The 17,621-nt window shown below is 38.7% G+C and overlaps 1 protein-coding gene across 4 annotated transcripts in view; it reads right to left on the reverse strand.

Moving 5' to 3' along the window:
* Positions 1 to 5,720: 5,720 nt before the first annotated feature.
* Positions 5,721 to 17,621, reverse strand: part of UACA (uveal autoantigen with coiled-coil domains and ankyrin repeats) — an 85,627-nt gene continuing 73,726 nt past the window's right edge. For all 4 annotated transcript variants that reach the window (XM_070797005.1, XM_070797007.1, XM_019968198.2 and 1 more), the window contains exons 15-19: positions 17,295 to 17,347; positions 12,575 to 15,313; positions 10,832 to 10,984; positions 8,369 to 8,434; positions 5,721 to 5,915 (exon numbers count right to left, since the gene is read on the reverse strand). In XM_070797005.1, coding sequence (XP_070653106.1) covers positions 5,844 to 5,915; positions 8,369 to 8,434; positions 10,832 to 10,984; positions 12,575 to 15,313; positions 17,295 to 17,347 — 3,083 coding nt within the window. In that variant the 3' untranslated portion in view covers positions 5,721 to 5,843. The remainder of the gene's footprint in view (positions 5,916 to 8,368; positions 8,435 to 10,831; positions 10,985 to 12,574; positions 15,314 to 17,294; positions 17,348 to 17,621) is intronic.

The raw sequence follows: 17,621 nt of genomic DNA on the forward strand, positions 1-17,621 counted from the left end.
GGTTCTTCTTCCCTTGCCATACGTGTGCAACCATAATTTGCACAATTATCACAGGCAATTCTCTTTCAATCCTTATTTTGGTGCCTTTACTTTGATACACAGAACTTGTAGGATGAAAAGGATCACCACAAGGTTGTAGAATCCAGTGATGAGGAAGATAAAGACACTGCAAGAAAGTTTTCTTCACCATGGGGAAGCAGATGTCAAAAGAAGTCTGTAATCACTACTGTCAATACTGCCCACTTGCATTAGTGTAAGCAGGCACTGATGTATCTGGTCATCATGGACACCAAAAATTAATTGGAAACTCTTCCCTTTTCTGCTTTGAAACAAGCAAACTGAAAATATGAACCATGTTCTCTGTAGGTAAGAAGCGCATGTATGAGACCAATATTCAGGTCTTTGTTAGAAGAACGGTGGTAACACTGGGGGAAGAAAAAGTGCTCATGTTCTAAAGCCGCAAGCTTTTTAAAGCACCAATGATCCAATGCATTCAGAATTACAGAAAAATTTAAACTGTATAATATTGGTTAGGGACAAGAGGAAAGGTTTAAATAAAAAACAAGCTATAAGAGAGATTAACCTTAATTCCAAGTGGTGCTAGTGTAAGGAATCCACCTGCAAATTAAAGAGATGCAAGAGGCCCAGGTTCAATCCTTCAGTTGGGAAGATCCCCTGGAGTAGGAAATGGCAACCTACTCCAGGAACCTTGCCTTGAAAATCCCATGGACAGAGGAGCCTGGGGGGCTGCAATTCATGGGGTCACAAAGAGTCGGGCAAGACTGAGCACACGCGCACGCACACACACACACACACACACACACACACCTGAAGTTTCACAATAGCACAGGTGTAGCTAGTGCTTGATGCTGCAAAAGTGCTGCATTCAATATGACTACCCCAAAGCCTTATGTTCTTTGCAGCCAAAGATGGAGAAGCTCTATACAGTCAACAAAAACAAGACCAGGAGCTGACTGTGGCTCAGACCATGAACTCCTTATTGCCAAATTCAGACTTAAATTGAAGAAAGTAGGGAAAACCACTAGACCATTCAGGTACGACCTAAATCAAATCCCTTATGATTATACAGTGGAAGTGAGAAATAGATTTAAGGGCCTAGATCTGATAGATAGAGTGCCTGATGAACTATGGAATGAGGTTCGTGACACTGTACAGGAGACAGGGATCAAGACCATCCCCATGAAAAAGAAATGCAAAAAAGCAAAATTGCTGTCTGGGGAGGCCTTACAAATAGCTGTGAAAAGAAGAGAAGCAAAAAGCAAAGGAGAAAAGGAAAGATAAAAGCATCTGAATGCAGAGTTCCAAAGAGTAGCAAGAAGAGATAAGAAAGCCTTCCTCAGCGATCAATGCAAAGAAATAGAGGAAAACAACAGAATGGGAAAGACTACAGATCTCTTCAAGAAAATTAGAGATACCAAGGGAACATTTCATGCAAAGATGGGCTCGATAAAAGACAGAAATGGTATGGACCTAACAGAAGCAGAAGATATTAAGAAGAGGTGGCAAGAATACACAGAACTGTACAAAAAAGATCTTCACGACCCAGATAATCATGATGATGTGATCACTGACCTAGAGCCAGACATCCTGGAATGTGAAGTCAAGTGGGCCTTAGAAAGCATCACTACGAACAAAGCTAGTGGAGGTGATGGAATTCCAGTTGAGCTACTTCAAATCCTGAAAGATGATGCTGTGAAAGTGCTGCACTCAATATGCCAGCAAATTTGGAAAACTCAGCAGTGGCCACAGGACTGGAAAAGATCAGTTTTCATTCCAATCCCAAAGAAAGGCAATGCCAAAGAATGCTCAAACTACCGCACAATTGCACTCATCTCACACACTAGTTAAGTAATGCTCAAAATTCTCTAAGCCAGGCTTCAGCAATACGTGAACCATGAACTTCCTGATGTTCAAGCTGGTTTTAGAAAAGGCAGAGGAACCAGAGATCAAATTGCCAACATCCACTGGATCATGGAAAAAGCAAGAGAGTTCCAGAAAAACATCTATTTCTGCGTTATTGACTATGCCAAAGCCTTTGACTGTGTGGATCACAACAAACTGTGGAAAATTCTTAAGAGATGGGAATACCAGACCACCTGACCTGCCTCTTGAGAAATTTGTATGCAGGTCAGGAAGCAACAGTTAGAACTGGACGTGGAACAACAGACTGGTTCCAAATAGGAAAAGGAGTACCTCAAGGCTGTATATTGTCATCCTGCTTATTTAACTTATATGCAGAGTACATCATGAGAAACGCTGGGCTGGAAGAAGCACAAGCTGGAATCAAGATTGCCGGGAGAAATATCAATAACCTCAGATATGCAGATGACATCACCCTTATGGCAGAAAGTGAAGAGAAACTAAAAAGCCTCTTGATGAAAGTGAAAGTGGAGAATGAAAAAGTTGGCTTAAAGCTCAACATTCAAAAAATGAAGATCATGGCATCTGGTCCCATCACTTCATGGGAAATAGATGGGGAAACAGTGGAAACAGTGTCAGACTTTACTTTTTTGGGCTCCAAAATCACTGCAGATGGTGACAGCAGCCATGAAATAAAAAGACACTTACTCCTTGGAAGGAAAGTTATGACCAACCTAGATAGCATATTCAAAAGCAGAGACATTACTTTGCCAACAAAGGTTCGTCTAGTCAAGGCTATGGTTTTTCCTGTGGTCATGTATGGATGTGAGAGTTGGAGTGTGAAGAAAGCTGAGCGCCGAAGAATTGATGCTTTTGAACTGTGGTTGGAGAAGACTCTTGAGAGTCCCTTGGACTGCAAGGAGATCCAACCAGTCCATTCTGAAAGAGATCAGCCCTGGGATTGCTTTGGAAGGAATGATGCTAAAGCTGAAACTCCAGTACTTTGGCCACCTCATGCGAAGAGTTGGCTCATTGGAAAAGACTCTGATGCTGGGAGGGATTGGGGGCAGGAGGAGAAGGGGACGCCAGAGGATGAGATGGCTGGATGGCATCACTGACTCGATGGACGTTGAGTCTGAGTGAACTCCAGGAGTTGGAGATGGACAGGGAGGCTTGGCGTGCTGTGATTCATGGGGCGCAAAGAGTCGGACACGACTGAGTGACTAAACTGAACTGAATCAAAGCTATAGTTCTTCCAGTAGTCATGTATGGATGTGAGAGCTGGACTATAAACAGAGCTGAGCACCAAAAAATTGGTGCTTTTGAACTGTGGTGTTGGAAAAGACTCTTGAGAGTCCCTTGGACTGCAAGGAGATCCAACCAGTCAATCCTAAAGGAAGTCAGTCCTGAATATTCATTGGAAAGACTGATGCCGAAGCTGAAACTCCAATACTTTGGCCATCTGAGGCGACGAATTGACTCATTGGAAAAGACCAATGCTGGGATAGATTGAAGGCAGGAAGAGAAGGCCGATGCGATGGACATGAGTTTGAGTAGGGTCCAGGAGTTGGTGATGGACAGGGAAGCCTGGTGTGCTTCAGTCCATGGGGTCGCAAAGAGTCGGACATGACTGAGCAACTGAACTGAACTGAAACTGAGCCAGTGCTTAGAGTCACTGGATTATTAAATTTTAAGATGTTCATTGCATTAATATTTTATTTTAAAGGTTCTTTATAATACTAACCCTCTGTTAAAAGGAATGAGCTTTTCTGATGAAGTAAGAGTGATTTAAAAAAAAAAACAACAAGCAACAAACAGTAATAAAGCTTTCAACGAAGGGCTGCACTCCCATAGGGATTCAGTGATTCTTTCAGAGAGCACTCGTATCTTAGACAACTGACATTCCTCTTGGCCTAAGTTCAGACTTCAGTCTTTCTGAATACAGAACAGCAAAGAGACCAGCATCACACATTGTATGTTTCATTTGTTAAGGCTTGTACGAGCTCTGCATTTGACATCCAGAGGTGAGTGAATGAGAAAATGAGGTTAATTCAAGGAGGTTACTTGATATTGCATTCTACATAGCTAAATGAAAATAGGTGTCATGTGATGAACATGGGTTTGAGTGAACTCCAGAAGTTGGTGATGGACAGGGGGGCCTGGCATGCTGCGGTTCATGGGGTTGCAGAGTCAGATACAACTGAGCGACTGAACTGAAATGAACTGATCTGTACTTTGCACCCCATCATTCTCTACCCAAAATTCTCCAAAAATAGCAAATGGACTTGATCACCTTGTAAATCTCTTACAAGGATGTTCAAAACAATATTCCACAGAAAAAAAAATTTTTTTTTTGATGGCTGAAGACAAAATAAAACATATATAAACCCATACAGGGGTTCCCTTACCATCCCTAATAAGGAAAGTATAACACTGAAAATTATTCAGTTAAGAACTTCTCTATTCCAGAGCTTCAATAGGTGACTTAAAACTCATGAAATAGAGCTCATGCTGAAGGACAACATTTAACATAAAATTTAAAGAATCTAAATATTGCTTATGAAAACTGTGTATACTTAACTAAAGAATTAAAAATAAATCCATTTCTGACTTTTCGCTGTTGTTTCTATATTGAAGAACTATGATAGTTTATCCTTTGGTGGGATAAGTTATTCTGATGGTCCTTTGTCCTTGTAATTGATAAAAATGGGATCAAAAACCTGGTTCAGGATGCTCAAAGATTATTGCTAAGGCACATTTTGCAATTTAAAAAAAAACTTGCATTGAAATGATTCATTTGTGTAGTTTATTTGCTAATAGTCAAATTAGTAATTTTTAATCTGAATTGTAAATAAAATATTAATAAAATAACAAAACATATAAACTTTCCTTAAGGAGACAGAAATAATAAAAATGGTTGGTTATAATATTTACTATAAACATGTCCAATTGCATTATTTTCTTGCTATCTATATTCTTAGAGTTTACTATGTTACTGCACTTTGTCTAAATCCTTAAAGATCTGTCCTCTAAAATCCATTCTCAAATGCTAATTTTGCAAGAAAACTGCCTTTTACATTATTAATCTCATTAGTGCAATTTTCCTATAAATAAGTACAAAACATTTGGAGGATGCATACATAATGAATGCTTGGTTACTATAGTAGCAAATGTCAGAGTAATTACTAAAAAAAAAAGTCTAAAACTTTTGACACTTTGAAAAATCTAGTATACCATTAATCACAGTTTTCTACATACTCTGGCAAGAAAAGTCACCACAAGTGAAAATCAAGATACCATTATGGAGATTATGAGGCAATTTTATTATGAATTCCTGATATATTCCACCCTTGCCTGTTCTTAACCTAAATGTAATTTAGCACTGCAAACCATCTGTGAAATGAAATTTACTTTAAAAGGCATAAACGTTACTAGTGTAAAAAGAAAAAAAATGTGTATCTCCAAAAGAAGTCAAAGGCACTCATTAAGTTACTTGAATAAAAATGGAACTTGGCCAAGTTACCATGTGTTCCTTGAAACTTCATGAGGTCTCATGGCTTGACTGAAGACCTGAAAGATCTTCTGATGCACTTAAAAGAGTCTCCCAACCCAATTAATTTCTCTGGAAGAAACCTTTAAATAATTATTTCCGCCTAACCCCTCTTCAAATGGACCCACTCAGTTGGCTCAGGTTTTACTGGGTACTCAAATCAATTCAAACAATCCAAGGCAAAGTGTTAATGTTGTTTGTCTAATTGTAAAATTAACATACACAGAATATAAGATTTGAACTCATATTGAAGAACTCAGCAACATATCTGTCTAAATTAAAAACCTACTGATGGATCAAAATACACTTTATTTTAATTATACTAGCACAGCGAGGCCCAGAAAGGCCATGAAGTTGCGCACAGAATGCTCAGCACCAGCAGGGAAAGCCACTGTGGGCTGGGGGGTGCCGACTAGCACACGAGCCCCTGCCGCATCTGTATGATCTGCAGTAAGGCGGCCTGCACATCCTCATCCATGTGACCCTGGGAGAAAGAGGAGAGGGGAGAAGTATTTTATGTCATCTTCATTCACACACAAATTCTTAAGACACAGGGCTTTATAACAGGACCTTATTGGTTGTGATTCACCAAATGCTAAATCCTCACCATCGTGGTGACATTCTAAACATTTTATTGGAAAACAGAGTAGAGCTCTATCATAGAAAGGACAATCAATGTAAAAGTAGTGCACACCAGTGACTCTAAATGTCTAGTATCAGAGAACAGATGGACAAACTTCTTTCTCTCTTTTTATTAACGGCTCAGGTGATAGAGGCAGCGTAAGTTACAGATGAGCAAAGTAAACTACTACAAGGAAAAGTTTCTTTTGCTTCTGCCAAGTTTTTTTTACCAGAAAAGTAATTAATGAAAATTCCTATATTTATATTTTTTACACAAGTAGGATCATATATATTATTTTGCAATTTGCCTTTCCACCTAGTGTTACAGAAATCTTTTTCAAGTTACTGCTTATTTTTATTCATTTATTTATTGGACACACCACATGGCTTGTAGGAACCCAGTTCCCCAACCAGGAATCGAACCTGGGTCCATGGAAGTGAAAGCCAGAGTCTTAACCACTAGAATTCCCTGCCTTAATTATTTTAAATTATTGTATAATATTCTACTGTGTGTATGATAATTTCTTTATTAATTCTCTCAAAAATAGACATTTATGGAGTTTCCAATCTTTCACAGCAGGTTCCTAGAGAAGAAATTGCTGGGTCAAAAAAGCAGCCTCAATTTTTAAATTCTGCCAAGTACTACAAAATTTCCCTCTACAGAGATAATGACAAGCTACACTCCTACCAACAGGGTATAAGTGTCCATTTCCCACAATGCCCTGGCCAGTGCTACAGATTATCCTTTTGTTTAATATTTGCCAATCCCAGCAGTGAAAAATGGTTACCTCCTTGTTTATTTCCCCTTTTACTAGTTATGTTGAGGTCTTTTAACATGAATGTTATCTGCTTATATTTAGAAAGAGCACTTTAAAGTTAAAATGATGGCAAGAGGTTGATTAAATGCAAGTCAATATGGTGGGCTTATAACAGCCACCCCCTTCCCTTTTCCTTTGCTTGAGCACTTGAATGGATTTCAGCATAACACTTCCTATTAATATAAAAAGTTTAGCTTCCAAAATCTGTTTCTATAACAGCAGGATGTTTAAATTCCAAACATTAGCCATAGTTGACTAAACTGAATTTCTTAGTTAACTTTATGATGCCAGAAGGCAAGACTATTTCATATGCCAATTGCTTTTGTTATGTTTCATTAGGAGTCAGTAGAAAAAAATTTCAAATTTCTGAAGCATACATGATAAAAAGTTGATAGGCTTGTTAGGTTTGCTGTCTTTCAGTATGCTGCTCCCTGCCTTGGCCAGAAGCAGAGCCAAGCAAGTTCCCCCTCACTAACACAGAGCTTCCATACTTTTCTACTATTTTCCCTCCAAAGAACTCCCCACCCTGCTACCCGTCAACAGTCTTCTCTAGTAATTACAATAATAACTTTCAAACCCCAGCTCATCTTCTATCTACTCAAAAGAAAGCAGCCAAAGAGACTTTTCCATATTATTCGTCCTTTTCCATTGGTTTCCCCTTTATCTCCTACAGAAAAGGCAGGCCTTTTTAAGAAATTGATACTGTAAAAATCTCTTTTTATTTTACCTAGTTCTTTTTCTAAAAATGACCTTCTTTTTTGTTCCCCAGTGTGAACACTTCAAATCCTAAACAATTTCTATTACATCTCACCTCCTATTGCTATTCTAACATTGTCTCGACTGTCTTCCCAAAAAATCTACCCTGAGAATTTTGGAGATGCTGATGGTGTTTCTACAGAGTATTAAGTATAAAACACTTCATATGTTAAACATATTTCTTAGTGTGATTTTTTAAATAGTGTTCTCATTACACCCCTCAAGAAGGCAATCTGTGGTCTTCACTGAGATTAAGGCTCAAAAAATAACTACTACTGATATTCTAACAGAACCTCTCTTTCTTGTATTATTACAATTCTGTGCACACTTGTCACTTTTTTGGTATTCTCTACATTTCAAAGAAACACTTCTGAGCTACCAAGAAACAGTGAAGTTCTTCCTCCTCTCCTCTTTCAGCAACAGCCATGTGTGGATGTCAGGCACTCTCTCCAGCTAGCGATACTAGAACTGTGTGCTGCCGTCACATGTTGCCAAACTGTCTACAAAATGAGTGACAAGCAGATGGAGACAACACTAAATTTAAGATGCTGTGTTGCCACACAGCTTTGTAAATTTCTCCGGAAGACATGCAACCCATGATTAAAAGAAACAATTATTTTAAAATAAGCATATGGGGGTACAACTACTTTAAACATCAGTGACTTTCACATAAATTTACTGGAAAATAAAGAATTATTTTCTCTAAAATGATATCCTATCCAAAGGAGTAGTTCTACTTTACCTGTGCAGCACTAAGAAGGTGTGTCCGATAAATTGCAATTACTTCTTGGTGCTGTCTGTCGGCATCCTACAAGTGTGGAAAGATGGGGAGGTCAGACTATCAGCATTCATGTTTTCAAACACATGGAGGTTTGTAACAATGCTGTCCTCAGGCCTGATGCTTCTAAGCAGTAGTATTATTAAAGTGCTCCTGCTATATTCTGATAACAAACCACCTTGGACCCACCAGATGCAAAATTCCATACCAAAACAACAGTATAAACTTTTCTAAAGAAAGTTTTGGAACATTCACAGTGAAAGCAATGCCACTCATCCTAGGTAATATGAAATTATTGCCTTAGATTACATCTAATGCCAGGAAATTATCCAGACACTTACTAACGTATGCTTTAGATTATTGCAAAAACTTCCCGTCTCATCACCTGTCTCTAGACTTTATTCCTTTCATGCTACTGAGACTCAAGTAACTCTGTCCTCACATCACTTTTCACTCAAAAATCTTGGGTGATACCTCATCAGCTAATACCTAATATTTCATATCTGTAAGAGGGAACTGGAATGCATCAGCTTGATTCTCAACAGCCTCCACAACTGGGCCTCAGACGCAGCTCCCAGGACTGGCCAACCTAGAGGCCTTTCATTGCCCTGAGGCACGCACGCCACTTGATTCCATTTCCAGGCCCTGCTTCACTCTGTTTCCTCTGCCTGAGGGAGGCTCTGCTTTCCTTTCACCTACCAAGACACCATCCGTATACAAGTGCAGCCCAGGTACTCCCTCCCTCGTTCAAACCAGCTCCACCACATCAGTAACCTTTCCTTCCTGGGAGTTCATATCCCTTAGATCCCGGGACTGTAGACTCAATTCTATATCTGATATTTTTGTCTCATTATTTTATTTTTTATGGAGATACACTTTGCCTAACTACCCGGAACCCTTGGGGACAGGGACTGTCTACTCTCTTTATCCCTGACAGTGCTTAGCACAGTGTCATGAACATAATAAATAATAAACAAATATTTCCGAATACTGAAAAATCTACCACATCCTTTTGGTAAGATCCAAATCAGCAATATGTCATCATTAATCTATAGGCCAAGAGTGTTATAAAATGAACACTTGAAAAAATAACTTTCTTCTATTCAAAAACAACTCACAACAAATTCCTATACATTAGAAAAATAGTACCCAACAATTTACATTTGATTGGGCTACATTTTACTTAGCTTCACAGCTCATTCAACTAAAAAAAGGAAACAAGCAAGCAATCAGTTCATATTATCCTATTCTAAGGATGAGGAAGCCAAGGATTAAGGGGAATGTATCATGTCACTCTCTTTTAAGTGGCAGGGTTTAGAACTGAGCTCCCAACTTTACCTTCTTAATCCAGATGTTTTCTTTTAATATATAAAGGAGATACATAACCACACAGGTATTTATGAATGTACATACAAACAGATATTTTCTTTTAATATATAAGGATATAATGTATAAAAACCATAAGAATGCCTACCTTTATTCATAAGGATAAAAGATTATTTTAAAAAGTGTGCCCTGTCATGTCTAACTTTTGTGATTCCATGAACTGTAGCCCACCAGGCACCTCTGTCCCTGGAATTTTCCAGGCAAGAATACTACCGTAGGTTGCCATTTCCTACTCCAGGGGATTTCCCTGACCCGGGGATCAAACCCAGGTCTCCTGCGTCTCCTGCATCGGCAGGCAGGTTCTTTACCATTGTGCCACCTGGGAAGCTTCCTTTAGTTTGAAAGTGAAAGTCGCTCAGTGGTGTCCGACTCTGTGACCCCATGGACTATACCATCCATGGAATTCTCCAGGCCAGAATACTGGAGTGGGTAGCCTTTCCCTTCTCCAGGAAATCTTCCCAACCCAAGGGTCAAACCCAGGTCTCCCACATTGCAGGCAGATTCTTTACCAGCTGAGCCACAAGGAAAGCCTAAGAATACTGGAGTAGGCAGCCTATCCCTTCTCCAGCGGATCTTCCTGACCCAAGAATTGAACAGGGGTCTCCTGCATTGCAGGCGGATTCTTTACCAATTGGGCTATCAGGGAAGAAGTGGACCAGTATTTTAGAGTCTGCAACAGTTGGAAAGCTATCAGATTTGGAGTAAATCCCAGGATTAAATCCTAGCTGTATGACCTCAGGCATATTTTCGTCTTTGTTTCCTTAAGAATTAAATGGGGGGCTGAATGAAACCTTGTAGGACTGTGAAGAAGATCAAGTTTACAGATCAAGTACACAAAACGCTTAGTATAGTGCCTGGTACACAACAAGCACACCATAATGATATCGCAGCACTGGTAGAAATAACTTCTGGCAAAAATGATTATATTCTTGGATCTGAACACAGCCACAAATTAATCTGATTTCTAAATAAGATTTTACCAACAAGCAAAGGTGACCCTGCACATCCCAGCATGAAGCCCTGCAGGTCCCAGGTACTCACCGCCAGCTGCTGCTGCAGGGACCTGACCTGCTGCTGCAGGCTGTCAATCAGCTGACTCTGCCTCTTGCTGGGACTCCCACTTCCATAGGTGAGCTGGGAAAGGCCATTGAGGGCCTGTTTTAATCTCTCCACATCATTGAGCAGTTCAGTTATCTTATGGAAAAAAAAAAAAGATTGTGGGAAAAACACGTATTAGTCATCTATTCACTTATAAGGAACATCTTTACACAGACTCATTCTCTGAGACACAAAATTTACCTTTATATACCAGAAAATTGAGGAATGAATACTGTTAAGATTGTTTCAACAGTATGTGCAGTATATGATTTCCTCCCAGTACGGGGAAAATCTTTCATAGTTAAGAAAATCAAGTAAAATCCTAATATATGTTTGGTGTATGGGTGTGCGTGCTAAGTCACTTCAGTCATGTCCGACCCTATGAACAGTAGCCCGCCAGGCTCCTCTGTCCATGGGATTCTCCAGGCAAGAATACTGGAGTTGGTTGCGATGCCCTCCTCCAGGGGATCTTCCCAATCCAGGGATCGAAGCTGTGTCTCTTACGTCTCTTGCATTGGCAGACAAGTTCTTTACCACTAGTGCCACCTGGGAAGCTCCTTGGTATGTAGAATGTGCTTAGTAAGTGGCAACAATTATAAGTGGAAATTAATAATTTGTTATTATATTCATAACTGATTTCCAAACAAGGTGAGGGCACTAAAGTTCTAGGTCATACGAGCAGACATGTCAGAAGGTCAGGACTTGTACCACTCGACTGGGCTGAAGCTGTGGCTGTGTCCCTGTATTCCCAGCACTGAACACAGCACCTGGCAGGTAGAAGGCATTTAATAATTATTGGAATGGGTAAAATAAAACTGCATCCAATCTCCCTGATTTCTCATCTTCCTAGTACATACTTTATTCAACTACCAGTTTTGAAAATGTTATTGAGCACCTGTTCTGTAAATTGTACAATGAGGATGAACAGTAAGAAGGAAAGAAAAGTTATGAATCTGCTCTTAAAAACTGGCTGGAAGACAACCCATATCATTCTGACATGGTAATATATATGCTGTAAATAGATGTCAAACCCAAAACACAACATACATTTTAGGAGATGAACCGTTTACTGTAGGCTAGATTGGCCAATGAAGGCTTTAGGAAGGAGAGTTAAGTGATGATGTGGGCATTAGGGAATGTAGAGAATTTAAGCAGGTAGAAAGGAGGCACAAAGACATTCTGTCTAAAGGAAGATAAAATGTACAGTGAGTTGGAGGGCTCAATTTACTGGTATGAGTGAGTTTCAAGATTCTGGGAGGCTTCAAATTCTGGGAGGCTCTGCAGTGTCTTCAGCTTCTTGCAGCCCAGAAACATAGTTTAATTTTTTTTCCTTTCCCATTCTTTAGGTGGCCTAAAACTCCCTGGGTTTTGATAATTCATTTTTGAGGCAAGTGAATCTTGAGTCTCCCTATCCGTCCTGGTTCAGTTCTTGGCTGAACCAGATGAGAAAACAAAAAGAAAACTGCTTTTGATTTCTGTTTGTGTAACTTTACCTTCTTCTCAACTCTGTTTTGTTTTTGGCATATTCATAGCCAGACTAAAAAGGTGGCATTTAATGATCACTTTGTCAATGCTTTGGTAAACCTGTCTTGTGGAGTGCTACAGTAAAGAGTCCTATCGTACCCTGGCAGTTCTGCCCTGGGGTTGCCAACACCAAGCCACGCTTCCCTAAAGTATTATTATTACCTTATTATCTTTTGCTTCGATTTGTTTGGCAGATTCCTGTATTCTTCTCTGTAGCTCCGTGATGGTTGTTAAGGATTTGTCACATCGTTCCTGCTGATCTTTGATTTCTTGCTCTATGCTGAAATGGAGCAATTCCTTCTCATCTTTAGCAGACAGTTCCTTCTTTTTGGCATGCAAAACCTCCTCACATACTTCCTCATACTTCCTATTCAGATTGGCCAATTTTTCGTTTAAGTCGGAAATCTGTGTCTCCAAATCGCTTTTCGTTGCTTTATATTTCGACAAATCAACCACCTCCCGAGTCTCTAATTTTTTTAACGCTTGTTTAGTATTCTGAATCTCAGACTGGAGTTTGGAGACCTCTTCAGTTTTGTTTTGGCTTTCTTCTTCCTTTTCTCTCAAGCTAGCTTTTATGATTCCAACTTCTTTCTCAAATGCTTCCTTAACCTGCAAATGCTCAGCCAGGGGCACAGAGGAGTTCTTCTGATTCTCCAGCATCTGCCGCAGTTGGGTCACTGTCTGCTGCTCTTTCTCATAACATCTCTGCTTAGTCTTCAGTTCTTCCTTGAGTGTCTCGATTGTACCACTAAGGGATTTTTTCAGGGACTCAACCTGCTCCAGCGGAACATGCTGCTTCTGCAAAAGAGTTTGTGCTGCAAGGATCTCAGAAGTCTGCTTGGCATTTTCCTCCACGAGCTTCTCTTTCTCCTTCTTTGCCTCTGTGTATTTCTGCAACAGGTCTTTTAACTGTCTGTTCAGCTCTTCTGTTTTTCTGCTTAATGCTCTTTCTGTTTCATGAGAATTCTCAATGTGAACATTCTTATCCTTTAGATCCTTCTGAAGAGTGAGGATCTCCTTCTTTAACTTGTCATTCTCTTGCTTGCACTTCTTGGCCTCTTCTTCGCTGGTATTATACTTCTGTGTCTGCTGGGATAACTGTTCTTTTAGTTCTTTCTCAGTGGCTTTAAATTTTCTCTCACACTCTTCCAAGCTGATGATCGGAGCATATTTTAGCTTGATGCATTCCTGTATCGTGTCGAGTTCTCTCTTCTGGGCTGCAATCTCCTCATGCAGGGTGACAATCTCCTCCTGGCTTTTTTTGTAGTTAGCCAGTATTTCAGCGCTGTTGTCCTGGACCTTCTTCATGCTCTTCCTTAGGCCACTCATCTTTTCTTCATGCTCTCTTAGGCTGATGTACTCAGCTTTTACTTGGTTCTGAGTGTTCTCCAGATTTCTTTTTAATATTTCGTTCTCATCTTTTATTTTCACAAATTCTTGATTTATATCTTCACACTTCTTCTTCACATCTACTAATTCTCTATTGGTTTTATCCAATGTGCTACTCAAGGCAGTTTTAATCTCTTCATGGGTTTTCACGGGCACATACTGATGACTCATGGTCTTTTTCAAATCATTGTTTTCAGACATGAGTGAATATATTTTCTCTTGGTCTTCACCACATTTTTTATTAAGTTCAGACAGCTGCTTCTTAAGTTCAGTGATATTGGATTTCAGAGCCATCATTTCTTTTTCGTGTCTCTCGGGAGGTATGAACACAGTTTCCAGGCGGCTGACATTTTTACTTAAACTGGCATTTTCCATAAGCAACTTCTCCATTTCCAACTTCTTTTCTGTATATTTGTGTGTCACATCTGAAAGCTTTTTATTCAAATCATCAACAATTACATCATGTGACTTTTTCATTTCTTCACTTACTTTTAAAGGGACGTAATGATTTTTCATTTCAGTTGTTAAGTTATTTACTTGTTGTGTAAGGAGCTTATTATCCAGGCAGACCTTTTCGATTTCCTTTTGTAACGTCTGATTTTTCGATGTTAACTCAGTGATCCTCTTCCCAAGTTCTCCTGACTTCTGCTCTAATCTGCTCTTGAGCTGCTCATGTTCCTCTGGTTTGACGTGCTGAGCCAGTTTGGCCTTCAAATTCTCAAGTTCTCTCTTTAATGGTCTAGTTTCATTAAGTGATCTTTCATATTCTCTTTCCACATCTATTAATTTTTTTGCCTTCTCGTTTAGTTCATTTGATAACAAGCTCTTCATGTTTTCAAATTTCTCTGCTGGAATAGAAAGGGCCAGCTTGGCTGACAAGTCCTTTAACTGGCCTTCCACCTCAGTGAGCTTCCTTCCTCTCTTCTCTCGCTCCAGTTCACACATGCTCAACTCCTTCTGCAGTTGCTTATTCTCTTCCATCAGCTTGCCCTCATCTCTCTTAAACTCTTCAACTAACATTTCATTTTGTTTGATTTGGTTTCTCAATTTCCCCACTTCTGCGGACGCACCTTCGTATTTCACTTTCATGTCTTTCAACTGATCCTTCAGTTCCTCCATCAGCCTGTGGTTCCCAGTGGCCGCATCACTTGTCAGGTGCTCTTTCAAGGCAAGAAAATGTGTCTGCATTTGTTTCACTTTACCTTCCGACTCATACATTCTCTTCTGCACGTCTTTCAAGGCATCTTCTAGTTGCTTTATCTGCTCATCTGAATCCTCTTTCACCCTTTCACATTCCAATGCTAAGGCCTTGCACTCCGCCACCTTGTGAGCCAGTTCATTTTGGAGTTTGAGTCTGTCTTGTTTTGCTGAATCACAGAAAGTTCTCATTGCTTCTAATTCTTTCTTTAAAATTTCGTTTTCCGAATATGAGGCTTGATTAGGTAAGGCTAGCTCCAGTGGTCTTAACATAGATCGGCTTTGCATATGGACTGGCATGCCTGTGGAAGTACACTGCAAAAATAATAGTAACACAATAAAATATCAATCCCAAAGCCTAAAGAAGATACTTATTTACCAAACTTTAAAGTTGCCACATCATCAGTAGCCAAAGGGTTTCCAGGCTAGTATATTAGAAAAATATAGTAGTACTGATTTTTGAGGTAAGAAAAACAGTTCTAGGTATGATTTCCTTGATGCAGTGACATTTTGAAAGCCTGTTCACTTTACATGTATTTCTGGCAGACCAAAGAAGGAAACAGTTGTGGCCTCTGGGGACTTTTTTCTCTTTCTCTTTTCATAATATCTACCAATGAATGTCAACTGATCAAAATACATTTACTATTTCTATGTTTTACAGAACATGATGTGCTTAGAACTTCAAATTCTGAAGAAAGTCATCAGAGCCCTTGAGTAAAAACAAGGGTTTTGCAATTTTAAATCTGCAAATAACTTTATACAATGATATATTATTATCTAATAACATATATTGACCTCTGAGTTCCCTCAATGCTAACTCAAGTGTAATGTTTAAATTATAAAAATAATACCAAAATAAACCTAGCTAGTATAAGAATCAAGAGAATGATATTAATTAATTCACAAAATATAATCATGTTTTCTTCTTTCAAACAGAATGATAAATTAGAATTTAGCATACGCTCTTACTACAAAATTGAATCAACATCTTGTTTCTTCTATTAAATGCTGACAAAAAGAAGTATAATTTAAGTTCTCACTGAAATATTTCATAAGTACCAGAATACAGAACATATAACCATGAAATATTAAATTTAACTATTTCTATTTTTCCCTATCCACCATATTACAGCAAGGGCTCTTTTAAAGTACTGATAAAAGCCATGTGCTATGAGTGTGTCCCACTATTTTAATAGGCAGGTTTTACTGTTGTTCACTTCAATTAACACTGCCTTCCCATTGATGAAGAAGAAAACCATGCTGTGCTTAGTCACTCAGTCGTGTCTGATTCTTTGCAATTCTATGGACTATGACTTGCCAAGCTCTTCTGTCTATGGGATTCTCCAGGCAAAAATACTAGAGTGGGTTGCCATTTCCTCCTGCAGGGGCTCTTCCCAACCCAGGGATCGAATCCATGTCTCCTGCGTTGGCAGGTGGATTCTTTACTACTGAGCCACCTGGGAAACCCAAAGAAGAAAATTAACAACATGGAATAATTTCTCAGCCTCAGTCTGCTTTCAACTTACCAGTTATCTTTAGACTAAGACTACTATAATTTACCAACTAATTACTTACACAGGTTCACAATTTCCATACTTATTTTACTATAATCAAATATTTATCTTATCTTCTTAAATATTATTCAGTTAATTGACATCCATTCTCTCAACTTAGAATCTTAGAAATTTCCAACTTAGAGTGATCCTAGACATCATAAAGGCTAACTCACTCTGCCTATGGATGATGAAGGTATATATATATAAAACCTTTAAAAGACCAAATATTTATCAGTCCTGCAGTCCATAGAGGGTACTAGGAAGGCAAACCTTGTATCCACTGGAAACTAAAAGTGAAGAGCAGTTAAGGAAGAGAATCAGACAACACTCCCTCTCGGAAGCTTTATTTTGAGATAAATTTCCCAAATATAGAATACACATTTGAATTCAAGGAACAATACCTCTCAAAGTCAAAAGAATGCTTTTTGAATTGTTCATAGCTGTCTCCCCTGTAAATGGGCAAATACTTAGAGTTGGCCAACTGCTGTTAAAGAATAGAGGCCTACTATCAAAGACAATGAAACTGTAACTCAAATCTTTTAAGTCACTGTCACCAAAAATACTCTAGAGGGCACTAAACACAGCGTATCTGCTTTTATTAAACTCAAGACCACAAGACCAATTTTTCTTTGATAATGAAAACTTAATTCAATGTATATACAGATGATAAATAATGTGGCTTTCCTCTTTTTAAAAAGGCACAAATATTTTTATAAATATTTTCTAAAACAAAACATTACCTGTGAGTCTGTCATGTACATTTGACCTTGTTTAAGAAGCATATCTTCTTTCCCTAAATAAATCCAAATAAAGGATACCTTAAATATCCATACCAAAGAAGGCTAAGCATTAATTTGGTGTTATTATCTCCTTTATTACTCAAACAAAAAAGAAGCATGACTTACAAAATAAAATTATCCTGTTATAAAATGGCCATATTTTTACTTATTTTTCTATATACATAAGGAAAGTATGTATAGTCTTTTGACTAGATACAAAGTTGGCTTTTAGAATTATGTAAAACTGTTAGACTAAATAAGTTAAATGATTATAAAACATGTATATTA

Source organism: Bos indicus, chromosome 10 (genome assembly GCF_029378745.1).
Source record: "Bos indicus isolate NIAB-ARS_2022 breed Sahiwal x Tharparkar chromosome 10, NIAB-ARS_B.indTharparkar_mat_pri_1.0, whole genome shotgun sequence".
Taxonomy (NCBI): Eukaryota; Metazoa; Chordata; class Mammalia; order Artiodactyla; family Bovidae; genus Bos; species Bos indicus.